Genomic DNA, 15,896 nt, shown 5'->3' with positions numbered 1-15,896 from the left:
CCTTAAAATATTAGCTACTATAGGAGTACATGGGTTAAGGGATTTTGTTCAAGTGGTGCCTTAATCACGTTATTTGAAGTGGAAACATGCACATGATTGTCAACAAACACCAGCACTGGTTTGAAGTGATGAGTGTTAGGTGTTTAACAATAAATAAAGTTGATTGCAATTATTTTAGTGCTTGTGCCTTTCCCTTCTTGAGAAGCATATGAAAGTAGTACGCCAAATGTTTTCTTGAGGTTAAGGTAGCTACTTAACTCAGTTTCCAAAAGCTTTGACAAAGTCATAAAGGCAATTTTATGTTTTGAATCTCAAGTTATTGCCCATTTTTGCAGATGTCAATTCTAATATCAACTTATTGTAGTGCTTAAATGGAAAGGAAAAGTGCTTAGAAAGATAAAAATATCAACTAGAGTTATCTCTACGTAAACATGAGGGATTTCCACACGCCCATCTAAGTAATACTCATATTCTTAGAAATAGATAATGAGTCACTCAAAAATAGACATTTTCCTTTTTTCGTGGTAGTTGGTGGTGGCCCTTAGAATTTATTCTTGATGAATTAGATAGTTTTTTTTTAAATAGAAGACATGATGTTAGTACATTTTTTCAGGTTAAAGAAGCAGGAAATTAAAATCAATGTACGCATATTTTACTGTATTTATTTTATTCGCGGAATCAATATAGGAATCACTGCGGCTGATCTCATGAATTTAAATGGTATAATAATTAGAAAGCTGTGTATTCAATGTTAATGATTTCAATTTTGTATGAAAATCTTCAGGTTTTCATCACTCCACTCATTTATTAGGGGCTGATATATTATGCTTATGCGCAGGGCGGATCCTGACATTATATATTGGTGTAGTTAAATATAAAAGATATATTCTTTCAAGTTTATTATTATGCTAAAATAATCACAATGGTTCATTGGCAGACATAACTTTTGATAAGTACCAAGAGGTTTTCAATTCGAAGCATGTGCTTGGAGGTGATAAAAAAACACAAATCAGACTTCCACCAAGCCAACTTCACCATATGAATCTAAATTGAACATTAATATTATAACCAGTAACAAAAAACATATTTCTAGGTTTATATATTTTAGAAATATTTCTCACAAAATTCGGTGTGGCTATAGCCACACCTAGCCCATACATAGATCCGCCTATAGCCACACCTAGCTCATACATAGATCCGCCCCTGCTTGTGCGTCAACTTTAAATGATGTGTAATTTTAGTTCCTTATGTTATGGGTTACTTTTTGTTTCCTACATGAAATATTTTATTTCATCTGTTTTTATATATAAGTCACAAATACTTAATTCTCTTAAATTTAGAAAAATAGTCCATGTAGGATAGCTCAAGTGGTAGGAGTTTGAAGACATATGGGTTGGGTAGGGGAGGTCCACGAATCGATTCCTGACGGGTGCAATTTATTTTTCCGATGTACCAAAAAAATTTAGAAAAATAATTATTAGTAATAAATTTGTAAAGAAAATGATTATAACTTTCTTAGATTGTTGCCTTCCTATGATTTTATCTCTAAATTAATATTCCAAAATTTCTTCATCTCTTTCATATTAAAGATGTTGTAGCTTAGTTTGTCTTTAATCTTCCTCTTGTAATAAAAAAACAATATTAAAATGAGGGTTTTTTTTATAGGCAAATGCTCTTTCTCGGGGTTCGAACCCTCGATCTCCATCTCCAACACCTATTTCTACCCTTAGCTCAACCAAGTGAGCTACCCCTCCCACCCATATTAATATGAGGGTGAATTTGAAAAAAATTATTTAATTCTTTTTAGGTATTATATTTTTTTCACAAAAAATGACCAATAATAAGAAATGAGGAGTAAATTATAACATATTAAAATAAAATAAAATAATTAATTTTCCCACATCTCCTCATATTATTCATCTTACCCATTCCGTAGCCCTTTCAACCTGTAGGGAGCATAAATATAAAAAGAGTTGAATATGGAAAAAAATTAATCAGATAATCAAACTAATCAATGTTAGTTTGGTTCAAGTTTGACATAAAATGAATAAATTAAATATATAAATTTAAAATTGAGGGGTTTGGTTATTACTATAAATTAAAAAAGGAAAGAATAATATATATAACTCGTTGGAAGTATGTTGTTCATAACCAGAAACAGTACTATGAAACATATTTTAAATGATGGCAAGTAGCTCCAACTAAAATGATTATGATGCATAACCCATAAAAGTCGACGCGTACATAATGTAGTCTTTTATGACATAAGTTTCATATTGTTGTTTTATTATATTATAGTTTTAATTTTATATGGCCCTATCCAATTCCATAATTTATTTACGCTATTTAACAACCTAACAACCATGTTTCGGAGAGGGAAGGAACTGGGGAAGGTTACAAAAATTGGGCTAGCTGGCTTGCCTTGCTTAGGTAAATGATAATAACTTTGGCCTAAGGTGTAGCCAATAGTTAAAAAAAAGTTGTACCCAATTTTGTTAGTTAGAGTAAAATTATAATTAATAAACAATTCTTTTCAGACTACTTTATTAGGTGTAATCATCTGTTGGTTTCTCTAGTATGTTATTGGCGTCCAACTCGATAATTTGTTGGTATTTTCTTGTTATTCTACATTTTTTTTTTGTTAAAAAAGAGTAAAATATTTAAACTGCTTTTATTTTACACTTGGAAAATATTTAAATATTTATTTTCAAGTAAAAGTATTATATTATTTCAAATGAAAAAATTATTTAAGGGTGTCAATCGCAGTGGTAAAAGGTGATTGTTTAGACTCTTTGGTCGAAAGTTTGATTCCTATGAGACAGATTATTAGAGAGATATTTAGTCTTCACCACACATGATCAGAATTGCGAGAGAAATTTAACAAGCAAAAAATGAGAAAATTTCTCTACTATTCTAAAGGTTATATGAGTAAGAGGAGATCCATTCATTTCTCAAAGTAAAAAAAAAGGTTATTGAAAAAAATGATAAATCTCAAGAACAATGTAATTTCCACTAAATTAATTTCAGTCTCACAACTCTCAACCTGAGAAGGGACTAATTTACTAACAACTAACATTTACCTATAAAAAAATTTGTAGTCTCACAACTCTCAACCTCCTAGTTTTAAAATGATGACGGATGAGTTTCCAAATAAAAACAAAAAATGATGGGTGAATGTTTGATTATTATCACTATTAGATGAAGACAAATGCAGATTGAATGTGTGAGAAGAGCTTTCGGGTATGATTTTCGCATAATACATTTTGGTGAGGGATGAAGAACCTAAACTGTGACTAAATCTAAATTTGGAATAGTCGATATCCGAATGGTGACCGGGTATCGAGTAGTTTATAAAAAAAAAGATGGAGACAATTGCTGAAGCTAAAGTTGGTGCATAATTTAACACGTAATTATAATAAATAGGAAGATAAATAAATTTTATAAAAGTGCAAAATATTCTATACTATATACTATTTTTTAAACTAAAAAGTGGCAACTTCGACAAGTGTCACGCAGTCACCTCATCATTAAATGTCTTCTTTCACAAGTTTTCTCTCTCATATTATAATTACTAGGTACGGGTGATGATATCATATTTAATTATTTATTCTTTCTAATTTTTTAGTAATTGAAATATTAAATAATTCCATATTTTTGAAAATAATTAATGAATTAATATTGCATTTAATAGTTATTAATGACATAAGAATAGTTAACAAAAGTCAATTGTGATTTTTTCTAAAAATAATTACTGTATTAGTTTAACATTTAATGATTTCTAATAATATTCGAATAATTAATAAAAGTCAATTATAACTTTTTTACCATTAAGATGTATGCTGACACAATAATTTTTTAATAATTTTGATTATTTTATATATTTAAAAATAAAAAAATTGAATGTAATATCTTACGTTCAAAATGGTATCAAATAAGAAATAAAATTGATATAAAATAGTTTTAAATGATTGATTTGGAAAATTAACTAAAACAAATTATATTTTATGTTTTCGTATACACATCTGAAAGATTAAAATGATTCTGGTATATTGATTCAAAGCATAACAAATTAGAAAAAAAAGGAATTAGAATGTAATTATGATTATATTAGAAAATAAAACTTAAATAAGTGATATACATATTTAAAAAAAAACAGAAATGAAATGTCTGATGTATGACAACAAAATACTCTTATTCAATTCGTGCATGGCGTGACATCAATATCAGTACCAGACTAATTAAAAAGAAAAAAAATTGAAAAATTGAAAATAATACATTTAGAAGTTGATAAAAAAATTCTAAGTGTAACTTATTATTTAGTCTTTCTGTCTTTGTTCTTTATTACTATTATTTATTTTAAAAATTTAATCTATCCACTTATAATTTTTTTTTACGGGCAATCCACTTATAATTTTAAGAGAACATTAATAAATGTTTTTTCAAATTAGGTTATTGTGAGAAAAATAAATAAAGATACTTAAAATACCATTTAAATGATAAAATAGTAAAATAACTAATATTTATTTTTTAAGTTAATAAAATTAATTGTATTGCTTAATATGTGTTTCTTCTTTTGGTGCCTTCTTCTTTTCCTGTAAAGTTTTTTTTTTTAAAAAAATAACCTGTAAAGTTAAGAAAACACAAGTATTTAAGTAAAAATGAATTATATTTTTGGGTACATTAATGATTACCCCCACCCTCCTCTTTGTCTACACCCTACCTGTGGGGGCAGGCAAGTAATGTATGATTGAGAATCAAAAGACCATTTTGGCAAGTTCCCTATTCCATGTAATTACAATTCCAATTGCTAGTCAACAAGATCTGCCTCTATCAAAAACAGAAATCCCACCTCTTAATGAGTCTTTTAAGACTTTCAAATACCAAATTTAAAGCTTCTTAATATCTTGTTTCCCACTGCATATTTGAATCAATGAATGGTTCATTGTTTCCATTCATTCTCTAACTCTATTTTCTATTTTAATCAATTTAATCACTACTAGTACTTGTTTCCCTTTCTGAAAAAATCTTCAATCTCACTCACCCACCATTGACCCTGCACCCAAATGCAGCCGTCCACACTTTTCAAGGGCATTCCCGTCATTCCACAAAACCCCTTTTCCCCTTAAACACTCCCACTTCTCTGTTTAAATACTCTGCAGATCTCCACCTCCATTCATTTCTCCCTCATCTAACCACCACCGTGCCGCCGGCGACCGAGTTCCGGCGACTTCCCAACTCGTAACTCAGTCAATCTTCTAATCATCTTCTCTTCACACCACTTCACAAAATCCCTGACTCCATTTTTCTGGAATTTCAAACCAGGAAAAATGGGTTCGGAATTGAATTACAGAAGGCACGACGAGACCCGACCCGTTAACGATGCTTACTCTCCTAAACCCGACAAACCATGGCTCTCTGTAACCCGCCCGATTCGCTACATGCTCCGCGAGCAGCGACTCCTCTTCGTCCTCGCCGGCGTCGCCATAGCCACCGTCTTCTTCACCGTCGTCCCTTCCTCTTCCTCCTCATCCTCCTCCTTCACCACCACCTCCCTTAATGAGCCGGTCCCGATCTCTTACTTCAACCACGAGTACAAGCAGCCGGCGTTCCACCACCGCATCCACTCCGTCGGGAAGATTCCACTGGGGATCAAGCGAAAGGGGCTCCGGATCGTTGTCACCGGCGGAGCCGGTTTCGTCGGGTCGCACCTGGTGGATCGGTTGATGGCGAGAGGCGACAGTGTGATCGTGGTTGACAATTTCTTCACCGGGAGGAAGGAGAACGTGATGCACCACTTTGGAAACCCTAGGTTTGAACTCATCCGCCACGACGTCGTTGAGCCTCTCTTGCTTGAAGTCGATCAGATCTACCATCTCGCTTGCCCTGCTTCCCCTGTTCACTACAAGTTCAACCCTGTCAAAACTATCATATCCTTTTTTTTTTTTTTTTTTTTTTTTCTGTTTCTGCATTCAATTTCAATGTTTAGATTATTGATCTGTTTGGATTTGAATTTGGAGTTCTTAACTGTGTTTGCTTCACAAGACCAATGTGGTGGGTACACTGAACATGCTGGGTTTGGCTAAGAGAGTTGGTGCGAGATTCTTGCTAACCAGTACCAGTGAGGTTTATGGAGATCCTCTGCAGCATCCTCAGAAGGAAACCTACTGGGGCAACGTCAATCCTATTGGTTAGTACTTTCTTCCTTCTTGCTCCGGTGACCGGAATTTTCATTTTCATTCTGTTTGTTTGGATTTGAATTTGAATTTGAATTCACTGATCTGTGAGACCTGGTCATTTTTGTTTATACGTAGAACGTGTCAAGAGGAACGCGTTTTAGGAATTTCAGAGTGTTATGTCGACGATGAACCCGTGATTTGCGGGTCCACATAGATTGAATTGTCGAGATTCTTGTTGATTTGTTTGTTCTTCATGGGTCATGTTGCACATTTGCCGCCGTAAAATGTGAATTAGAAAACCACTCTCGCCGTAAAATTAGTGTAGAACAGAGAGAATGGTGGTGGTGGCGGCTGTGGCAGCACCATGTAGGTTGAGTTTGTGATTTTTTTTATAAACGTCCAGTACACCTGATAATTCTTTAGATGCTGCCAGATTCGGAATTTAATCACAGTTAAATTTCATCGTTCTTTCTTAGTAACGAAAGAGATGGCATTTTATTTTCGTAAAAACAAATGAGATTTACCCGGTTATTTTATTTTCACGTTTTAATTTTGACACTATGCCATTTTGTTTCCTTATGATTTTTATTAATTACATATGATAAAGGTTCCTTTTTAGAAAAAGAAAAAGAGGTGTCAGATGTGGGGCAGTGTAAAGTTGTTGTTTACTTTAAGATGTGAATTGGTTTGATGGATTTGCGACAGGTGTTCGAAGTTGCTACGACGAGGGAAAGCGTACGGCGGAGACATTGACCATGGACTACCACCGAGGGGCCGGTGTTGAGGTCACCTAACATAACTGTCTTGTCTTCTTCTTTAACTCAATTGTTGAGCCTTAAATAGTTACTTTCAAATTCAAATTAATAATTGAAATGGTGCCTCATTTTTCAGGTTAGAATTGCTAGAATCTTCAACACCTACGGACCCCGAATGTGCTTAGATGATGGCCGTGTCGTTAGTAACTTTGTTGCTCAGGCAGGCCCTCTTATTTATTTACTTGAATTTGAATCACAAAGCAATGGGTCCTGTTCTGTTTGGCTTTATTTGTAATTTGTAATTGTAATTTGTCCCTAACTGGTGGCCTTATTTCAGGCACTGAGGAAGGAGCCTTTGACTGTTTATGGTGATGGGAAGCAGACAAGAAGTTTCCAATATGTGTCTGATTTGGTAAGCAAACATACTTTTCTCACAACCTCTACTATGTCAAAACTGGCTTGCACTTTGTTTCTTATGGAATTAATAAATCCATGTTCTTAGCTGAAAATGTTTAACATATTATATTTTTTTTTATCTTTAAATGTATGTAGTTTTTATGTGGCACTTGTTTAGCAAGGTTTGGATCTGGATTGCAACTTGCAAGTAGCTTTGATATTTAGGTTGATACGTTAAAGCAACTTTTCCCCCATGTGCATGCTGCAAATTTAACACAAACATTTTGTACTGTTCCCCATGTTACTAGTAGCTAAGTTTATTTCACTTTTTGTGAGTAGTAAAGAATGTGGCGTGTGCTTAAATGACACGATTGAGCATGTACTGCTCTTTGTGGCTCATTTCTTGTGTGAAGAAGCATTTGCATGTGACTAGAAGCGAGTTTGAAGGCCCATGTGGGCCACCTCTTTAAATTGCAGCTCGCACTGCACAATAAAAAAAAGTTTAAAAAGCTCAACTCTGAAAACAATAGAAAAATGAAGCATTAATAGATCAGGGTGGTAGGTTTTATTATGTGTAGGATTGAATGCAGGAGCTTGTTAACTAACACGTGTCCTTGTGATAATGAAATACCACATTGAATAGTACTTAGAATATGGCCTAGGTGTATGCTGTGAGTTACTGCTATACCTTCGGAATCTGGCTTGAGATGTTGTTGTTTGCTGTATTAATGTGATGTGATATTTATGTTGGCACAGGTGGAGGGTCTGATGCGCCTTATGGAAGGAGAACACGTAGGACCTTTCAACCTTGGAAATCCGGGTGAATTCACAATGCTTGAACTTGCCAAGGTAAAATTGATGCAATTATGATTCATTAGAGGGAAAGATTAAAATTCTTATTTTTAGCTGAAGTTAATTGAAGTTTTAACTCAAACATAGAAAAAACATGGATCAGAGTAAATGTTTGGATACACGGTGGAAAATCAAAGTGAGTCAAAATCACGGTGGATAAGAGTGATTTTTCTTAACTTTTAGGATAGTTCACCGTGATTTTGGCTTCATTGTTGTCCTAATCCAAAATTGCACTAATGTGGAATTTGTCAATCTTCCACCCTTATTCTCAAGGACTGTTTATTTTTTGTCGGTGGATTAAATAACTCTAGCCTCACAGATGAATATGATAGACCCCATTAATTGAATGCATAAATATTATATATGTACGTTAAAATCAGCTCCGTTGGTAATGGTGGTGTAGGTGGTCCAAGAAACAATCGACCCAGATGCAAAGATAGAGTACAGGCCCAACACAGAGGATGACCCTCACAAGAGAAAGCCTGATATTGATAGGGCCAAGGAGCTACTTGGCTGGGAACCAAAGGTGGACCTGCACAAGGGCCTCCCTCTCATGGTTTCTGACTTCCGACAACGCATTTTTGGTGACCACAAGGAAGGTGCAACCGTCGCCTAATTCTTGCTCAGACCATGTTATGTGTACCTTAGAGTGAGAAGAAAGGGAAGAGAAGATGCTAGTTCCAGGATAACAGTAGTACATTTCCCTATCACCCCCAGAGGTTCATTAGTAACAGCAGCATATGATCTTCATTTTGTGGTTCGTTCTTCATCAATCTTTATATGCGGGTTATTATTACCTTCTTTGAAAATTTGTAGCCAGTCATGATGATTTCATTTATCAAATTCCTGTTATCTATATTCTATTTCTACATTTTGTTTTATGTAATTGGTATGTATAAGAGACTACAGTTATAGTTATTTCAACATATTTACCTTTACATTTTCTACTTCCTTCGAACTTAAATTGTTTGCATGGGAGAGGGTGTGGAAGTTTTTGTGATCTGATCTCTGTCTTTACCCTTCCCTTTAGCCAACATTAGTTCTAAAGTTTGCAATTCTGCTTCTGTTACTATTTTAAATTTTAATAAAACATTCTGTCATATTGCTTCTTGTTTCTTCTGCATAATTCTAATTAGTTATACATAATACCCCAAATAACAAATATAGTCACGTTATAATGAATACTTTTATTATATATAGCATTTGAAACTTGATTAGAACAATAATTATGACATGTGATCTCAAAGTTCACATGAAATCAAACAAACACCACCCTCTTAATTGGGTTGGTTTATCATCTCTACATTGATGCGTGGCGTACTCGCGACTCAGCAACACAGTCAACACCATTTAGAGTTTTGTTTGGTCTACAGGTCTCAGAAGAAGAACCTATCTTCCTAACGCGCATGTCCATCCAAGTTATGATGTCTGTTAAGACAAGTTCGATGTTTTCATCAGACTCCCCAGTGGTTATGCCATGCCACATACCAGGGTACAACTTCAAGGTCTTGTCTTCGCTACTTGCTTGCTCATATAATGCCTTGCATGCTTCTGGGTCTGTCACTTTATCGTGCTCTCCTTGTAACACTATGAACGGTATTGTCACCTCAGATAAGGTGGCTTCAATTTCTGTGCAGATTCTCATAATCTCGACTGCGGTTCTCAATCGGGGCTTGTCTTGGTACACATACTTGTTTTTCCTTATCTGCAATCATAGCCAAACAAAACATATTTAAGTGCATATTTGGGTGCCAGAATCATTTTGGGGAAATGCTTTTTAGGGTGCCAGAATTGATTATGGGAAAAAGCTTTTGTGGGTGTCGGAATTGATTCTAGGAAAAAGTAAACTGATCCAAAATAAGCCTCACCGCTTCTCGCTTGGCTTGATCTTGGAAGCCTGTATCAATGATATCCTTAGAGGGAACTACTTTCCACTTTGGAGCAATTTGTCCCACTTTAGTCAAGATGTTTACAACAATGGGATGCGGCTTCAGCTTCTCTGAAATCTAGCATACATTTGAACATTTGCATATAAACCATACATGTCGAACCTTTTTTGAGTCAACAAGGAGATAATAAAGAAGAAGCTTTGAGTAAATGTTCACACACTCCTCATACCTTACACATTGGTGCAACAAGAATGGCACCATCCCAGAGTGAAGGGTCCTTTCTATGCAATAATATGCACACTGCCCCTCCCATTGAATCACCATATATGAACTTGTCCTTTCTGTTGTACTCTGGGCGATCTGAAATACCCAAATGAGTCAGCATGAATTAGCTAACATGTTCCAAAATTCTTTAACACTGAGATTGTTACATATGAAATGCATGTTTGGATACACAATGGAAAAGTATGACAAGTCAAAAGTCACAGTGAATAGAAACGACTTCAATCAACTGTGTATCTAAACATGCTCAAAATTGAGTCCTTACCGCAAATTGACTTGAAATAGTAGTAAGAGTCATCAACAACGTAATCAAAGTTTGGTATGTGACAACGAACACCTTCAGAGCGTCCATGTCCTTCAATGTCGAGCCCGAACACTGCATATCCAGCACATGCAAACTTCGATCCCAATTCTAGAGTCATGAAGCATTGACGTTAAATTTATATTAATGATCCAAATTGTGGGTTGTAAAAGGAAATATCAAAAAACATAATATATTTGTTTATTATGATCATTGAACTGATACATGAGATTTGGATATGAACAACTTGAGCTAAAGCTAAAGCAATGAATAACAAAGGCATCATGTATTACCTCTCATGAAGGTACTGCATTCCACTCCATAACCTGCATTAAATAATTAACGAATAGCAAGTTAAATAATTGTTTGTACCTAGCAGGAGGTGGTGAGGGAGAGAGAGAGAGAGAGAGAGAGAGAGAGAGAGAGAGAGAGAGAGAGAGAGAGAGAGAGAGAGAGAGAGTGAGTGAAGGAGGGAAAACAGAATTGAACCATGGCAAAAGAACACGAGGCCCTTGGGAGAATAAAATGGTAGCCATTTGCAGGTGAAGAGCTGCTTTCCCCTTGAGTTCTGCCAGAACTCCTGATACAACACAATCTCCACAATTAACATAACGATTACACAAATTAAGGAAGAACTGTTAGTTTGTGAGAGAAAGCAAGAATTGCTTTTGTTAGGACTTACTTCAAGATATGAAAACTTCCTATTCATGATGATATGGGTGTCTTAAATTGCGGTTGTCGATACGTTGCAGAATTGCAGATAAATGCGGGTGAATGAGACCACAACTGCGGAGACCACAATGCAAGGAGTTGGAAATCCCTTTATGTTGCAGCCGCAATTGTAGTCCGACACGTTTTTATAGAGCCTTCAATGGGAGTTGGTGACAAATAAGAGTATATATAGTGACAGTTTTGATGAAAGCTTATAATTATGAAATGAAAGGAGCAAATGCCTATCTGATAAAACAATGGAGAGATAGGCAAAAAGAAACAAAGGTGTTGATGGTGGTTTGTATCTGGGAATTTGCATTGTTTGTTTGGGTTTATATATGAATGAGGTGACCACTCCTTTGGAACTTGAAACAGCCACAACTGTATCTGCATAACCATTTGTGGATATTACATACGCCCAGGCCAATAACAAACGCAATTATTATCCATTTTAGAAGAATCAGAGGCATTGCAAAGAGGAATACTAATCATAGGTTGACCTTTCATCTGTCATAGTTTATTTTTTGGTTAAATTACACAATGGACTTAACTGCTGAGCCCGTTAGATGTGGATTTTCGAATGTGTTTTTTTTTTCATATCTAAAAATGATAAATTTTAACAAAACTCGTTGAGGTCAAATTTTAATTGGGTAATATTGAACAAAAAAGCACCTAATAACAATAACTACCAACCCTTGTATATTTTTTAAGATATGGAGGTGAAACTAACAATTTATAAATGGAGTTAAATCGGTGTAGAGAAAACCAAAAAAATGAATCTAACTAGGTTTCTTGGTTTATTGCATTTCTAGTTTGACTCTAAATTTAAACATGACCATGTACCAGAAAAAAAATTCAAACATGACCAAACTAAATTATTTTGAACGTCATGACCCAACTAAATTCAATTCAAAATATCCGAGATTAAACCAATTTCAGTTTTGACTTTTTAAATTCCAAAAAAAAAAATTCAGTTTTGACTTTTTGGGTAAAATATATTTCTACTATAAGCTATAATTTTTTAACTCATGACATGCTGGATACTTGGTATACTTGTTAATTAAATTGTTTTGTCATACGGTTGAAATAACCATATAGGCTTGTGCATATGTCGCAAAATCAGCGATTTTACTCTCTTTATAAGACCTTATCGAGATGACAAACTCACATTTCTATCTATCCATACAAATGATATGATCATTGGAGGCAATAATGAGCTTGAGAATCAAAATCAAAAGAAAATCTTTAGAAGAATCGGATCGGTTAGGACACCGGTCTCTGAACTAGTTAGGGCATTGGTTTAAAGTTTAATAGTGTTATTTAGGTCAAACTAAGGTTGAACCGATGATAATTAAATAATAATATTTTATAAGCTAAATAATATTTTTTAATATGTTATATATAATAAATAAATTTATAATATTAGCCTCTCCTCACAATCACCTCTTTCTTTTTTCAAAATTTAATACAATAAAATGGGCTAAGACAAAAAAAATAAAAAAATAAACTACGACTAAAAATATAAAACAAGGGCTAAAGAAGTCTAATTAGACCTAGCCTAGCTCCTTTTACAAAAGAACGCATGAGCCCGTACTCAGTCACAACGAGAGAATTCAAGATCGATAATGAGATTGTGAAATGAGATCGAGCCCGTGGCCGGTTGCGTCGATGAGGCTTCGATCTATTGTGGTTCAGACAATAGGAGACTTGGGCGTTGGATCTTTCATCTATGGTTGTTCCATTGGAGTTTCGGTTTGTTGCTTCAACGATAGGTTAAGCGTAGTGCAATAATGGGAGCTTGTTTTGCTTGAACAAGCTAAGACTGATTTTACATCTGTTTTGCTGGTTTTTCACTAGTTCATATGATTATTCACTGGTTTTCATCACCTTTGATCAAGGGAGATGACCGATCAAGCCAAGGTTTCAATTCCTGATTGGACCGGTCAGTCCGGTCCGGTTCTACAAACAATGCTACTCGGTTTGAGATATAAAGGGACCTTGGACAGTTGAAATACTTCATAGAGATAGAGGTTGCCTCCTCTAAACAAGATATTTTATTTCTCAAAAAATATATATATCATTAAGCATGCCAAATCGCCTTAGACGTACATATAGGCAAGGTCACATGAGCTTTCTCTCCCGCTGAAACTAAAAGTGGGGTATTTCTACAAATGCAAAGGTAATTTTGCAATTTTACTACGAGGAGGGACTAAAACTAAACCTCACTCAATATTTAGGGATAAAAAACATAATTAACCCTAACCTATATCTTTCCTAATTACTAAACTATGAAGTCATATTTCTACTAATTATGGTAACTAAATCACACAACACTCTCATTCAAGTCTCGAACCCGCTTTATAGGAAGCCCCTTGGTGAAAAATTCTCCTAATTGAAGTCATAAGGAAATGTACAATGTGGTTGTAAGACCATGATGTGTGTGCATTTTACATAGTATTTTTGTCTTGTTTAGTGTTATCATGTATAAAGAGAACCTCAACCAAGACTAAATTATTCTAAACACATAAATAACAAAAAAAAAATACAATCTTTGAAAACTACCAAATAGCAAAGAATTTTGCTTGTTGATGTCTTCCAAGAAACCTGGATCAAATATCTCTGCCCACGGTTTCTCATGTCATTTTAAGATGTTCTGGAGTAGTCAGCTGCAGCACAAAAAGCAGAAACAAAACCTGTCATTCCAATCACCTGCGTCCATTTCCGTGTCCCGGCAGCAACAGCAACAGATGCACCTGCCACAGCTCCCGCAATCAGACCATTGACCTGTTTGGGAGTTTATTTTGCAAGTAATTTTAGCAACTCGTTGATCCATTTTTTTTGTCCATGTCAAATGCATAAATATGCAACCACGTAAATACATAAATCTAGCACACACGATTGTTCTAATAAACATGCTTGGTCTTCAAAACAAAAAAAAAGGTATTCCAGGTTTCTAAATGAATGCCAAAGTTGGCCCCAAAACAACTACATATAGCTAAACACCAAAATTCTGATATTGAAACAATCCATAGAAGTGAAATTACAAGTTCTGATGGCCATACAGGCATGCAAAAAAAAAAAGTTGATAAATCAACACAAATTGGGCAAGCAATGGTGTATTTGTTTACAACATTTTAAATGCAATGCCATGGAAAGCCCATAAACACAATTCAATACTCAAGTCAGTCCAAGAGCTCAAAATTGAAAAGTACAGGCAAAGAAGAACATACTTGGGCACCTCTTGGTGCATGCATATATAGGGGGTCAATTCTCCTGAGCAGGCAATGGATGTCTAACTAGTTAGTTCCAATTTCAATATAGGTCTTAATAGTTATTCATTTGTTGGGTAAAGGACACATGAATAATTATATTTCTAACAGATCCCATAGAATCTTTATTCAATTGGTCTTACCAGAAGTACAAATTCCATTTTCCTGAACTATCTATAAAGAACAAAGTCTAAGCTTCACTGAAGATCTCAAATATGTAAAAGAACGACTAAGTTGCTCTTGCAACGCACACAATACAAGAACATCACAACACAAATCTACTCCATTGAATTCTGAAATTAAACTGAACTGTAAACAAGTAGGAACATCCAATAACTGCAGCACTAACTAACAATTCATCTACAACAAAGTAAACTAACTAACAAATAAACCTCACTAACAGACTAACATTAAAAATGAATTCCTCAATTTTCTGACGCCTATCACTGAAGTTCTTGATTAGTTGAAAACAAAGGATTAAAGAGAAGGAATTGATTAACTAACCCAATCATCTTGCCTCCTGTATTGCTGAATCCTACATCTCGTAATGCTGAAAACTCCAGCTACAAGTCCTAAAATCCCAAATCAATTAACATCAATTCTACAAAGAAAAACATCATTACAAAGCTCAAACATCATCACATCATGTTATTCAGAGTTCAATAGTTCAATTACCGCATCGAATCCCAAACTTGCCGACCGTGTTCGCCTATTCTCAACAACCCAAACTAAACCATCAGCTCACAGAAAACCCTAGCACCAGTTTTGAATTCAATACACTACCAAATTGAAAAAAAGGAAAATCATGTACCACAAAAGAAACTCGTGGAATGCCAGTAAGACCTGCATACAGAACTTGAAGAGATGAAAATCCACAACTGAGAATAGAAATCACTACAAGTTTGGATGCATAAGAGAATTTTACCCTGTTGACGAGCTTCATAGGGACCATAACACAAGCCCCAGATTGCACCAGCCTGAACAAGAAGAAGACGAAGTAGAGGAGAATGAGAATCAACGGTGAATGAAGAAGCAGAGGAGAATGAGAATGAACGGTGACTCACCGTTCCGACGCGGAGGCTAGACTCGACGGCGAGGGAGGAGCATGGAACCACGTTGTTGAGGTCTTCTTCCATCTTTCTCCCTGTATCAGAGGGTAGCGAGAGTCATTTGACATAATTGGGCCTAAGCCCAGTCCAAAATGAGAAAAGCCCATTTTCTTCAAACCCTTTGCTTTATGAAGTTGCAAGCAAAACCCTAGTTTT

At 35.0% G+C, this 15,896-nt stretch overlaps 3 protein-coding genes across 3 annotated transcripts; 1 reads left to right on the top strand and 2 right to left on the bottom strand.

The window, feature by feature from the left end:
- The first annotated feature begins 4,911 nt into the window (after positions 1-4,911).
- On the top strand, positions 4,912-9,126 carry LOC130716741 (UDP-glucuronic acid decarboxylase 2-like). The gene is made up of 7 exons (XM_057566750.1): positions 4,912-5,932; positions 6,045-6,187; positions 6,882-6,961; positions 7,068-7,151; positions 7,269-7,343; positions 8,084-8,176; positions 8,583-9,126. Exons 1-7 carry the CDS (start codon positions 5,328-5,330, stop codon positions 8,793-8,795), a joined length of 1,293 nt encoding a protein of 430 aa, XP_057422733.1. The 5' UTR covers positions 4,912-5,327; the 3' UTR covers positions 8,796-9,126.
- A 353-nt stretch (positions 9,127-9,479) lies between these two features.
- Positions 9,480-10,772, bottom strand: LOC130719823 (caffeoylshikimate esterase-like). The gene is made up of 4 exons (XM_057570428.1): positions 10,616-10,772; positions 10,298-10,428; positions 10,048-10,185; positions 9,480-9,884 (listed from the first exon to the last, which is right to left on the bottom strand). Exons 1-4 carry the CDS (start codon positions 10,770-10,772, stop codon positions 9,480-9,482), a joined length of 831 nt encoding a protein of 276 aa, XP_057426411.1.
- A 2,962-nt stretch (positions 10,773-13,734) lies between these two features.
- LOC130718379 (outer envelope pore protein 16-4, chloroplastic) lies at positions 13,735-15,844 on the bottom strand. Its single transcript, XM_057568964.1, has 6 exons — positions 15,696-15,844; positions 15,557-15,608; positions 15,443-15,474; positions 15,307-15,340; positions 15,136-15,203; positions 13,735-14,146 (listed from the first exon to the last, which is right to left on the bottom strand). The coding sequence occupies exons 1-6, from the start codon at positions 15,765-15,767 to the stop codon at positions 14,006-14,008; spliced, it is 399 nt and encodes a 132-aa protein (XP_057424947.1). The 5' UTR covers positions 15,768-15,844; the 3' UTR covers positions 13,735-14,005.
- Between the last annotated feature and the right edge of the window lie 52 nt (positions 15,845-15,896).

The sequence above is a fragment of the Lotus japonicus genome, chromosome 5 (genome assembly GCF_012489685.1).
Source record: "Lotus japonicus ecotype B-129 chromosome 5, LjGifu_v1.2".
Lineage (NCBI taxonomy): Eukaryota > Viridiplantae > Streptophyta > Magnoliopsida > Fabales > Fabaceae > Lotus > Lotus japonicus.
Note: the sequence above shows the minus strand (reverse complement) of the source record. Positions and strands in the feature narration are given on the sequence as shown.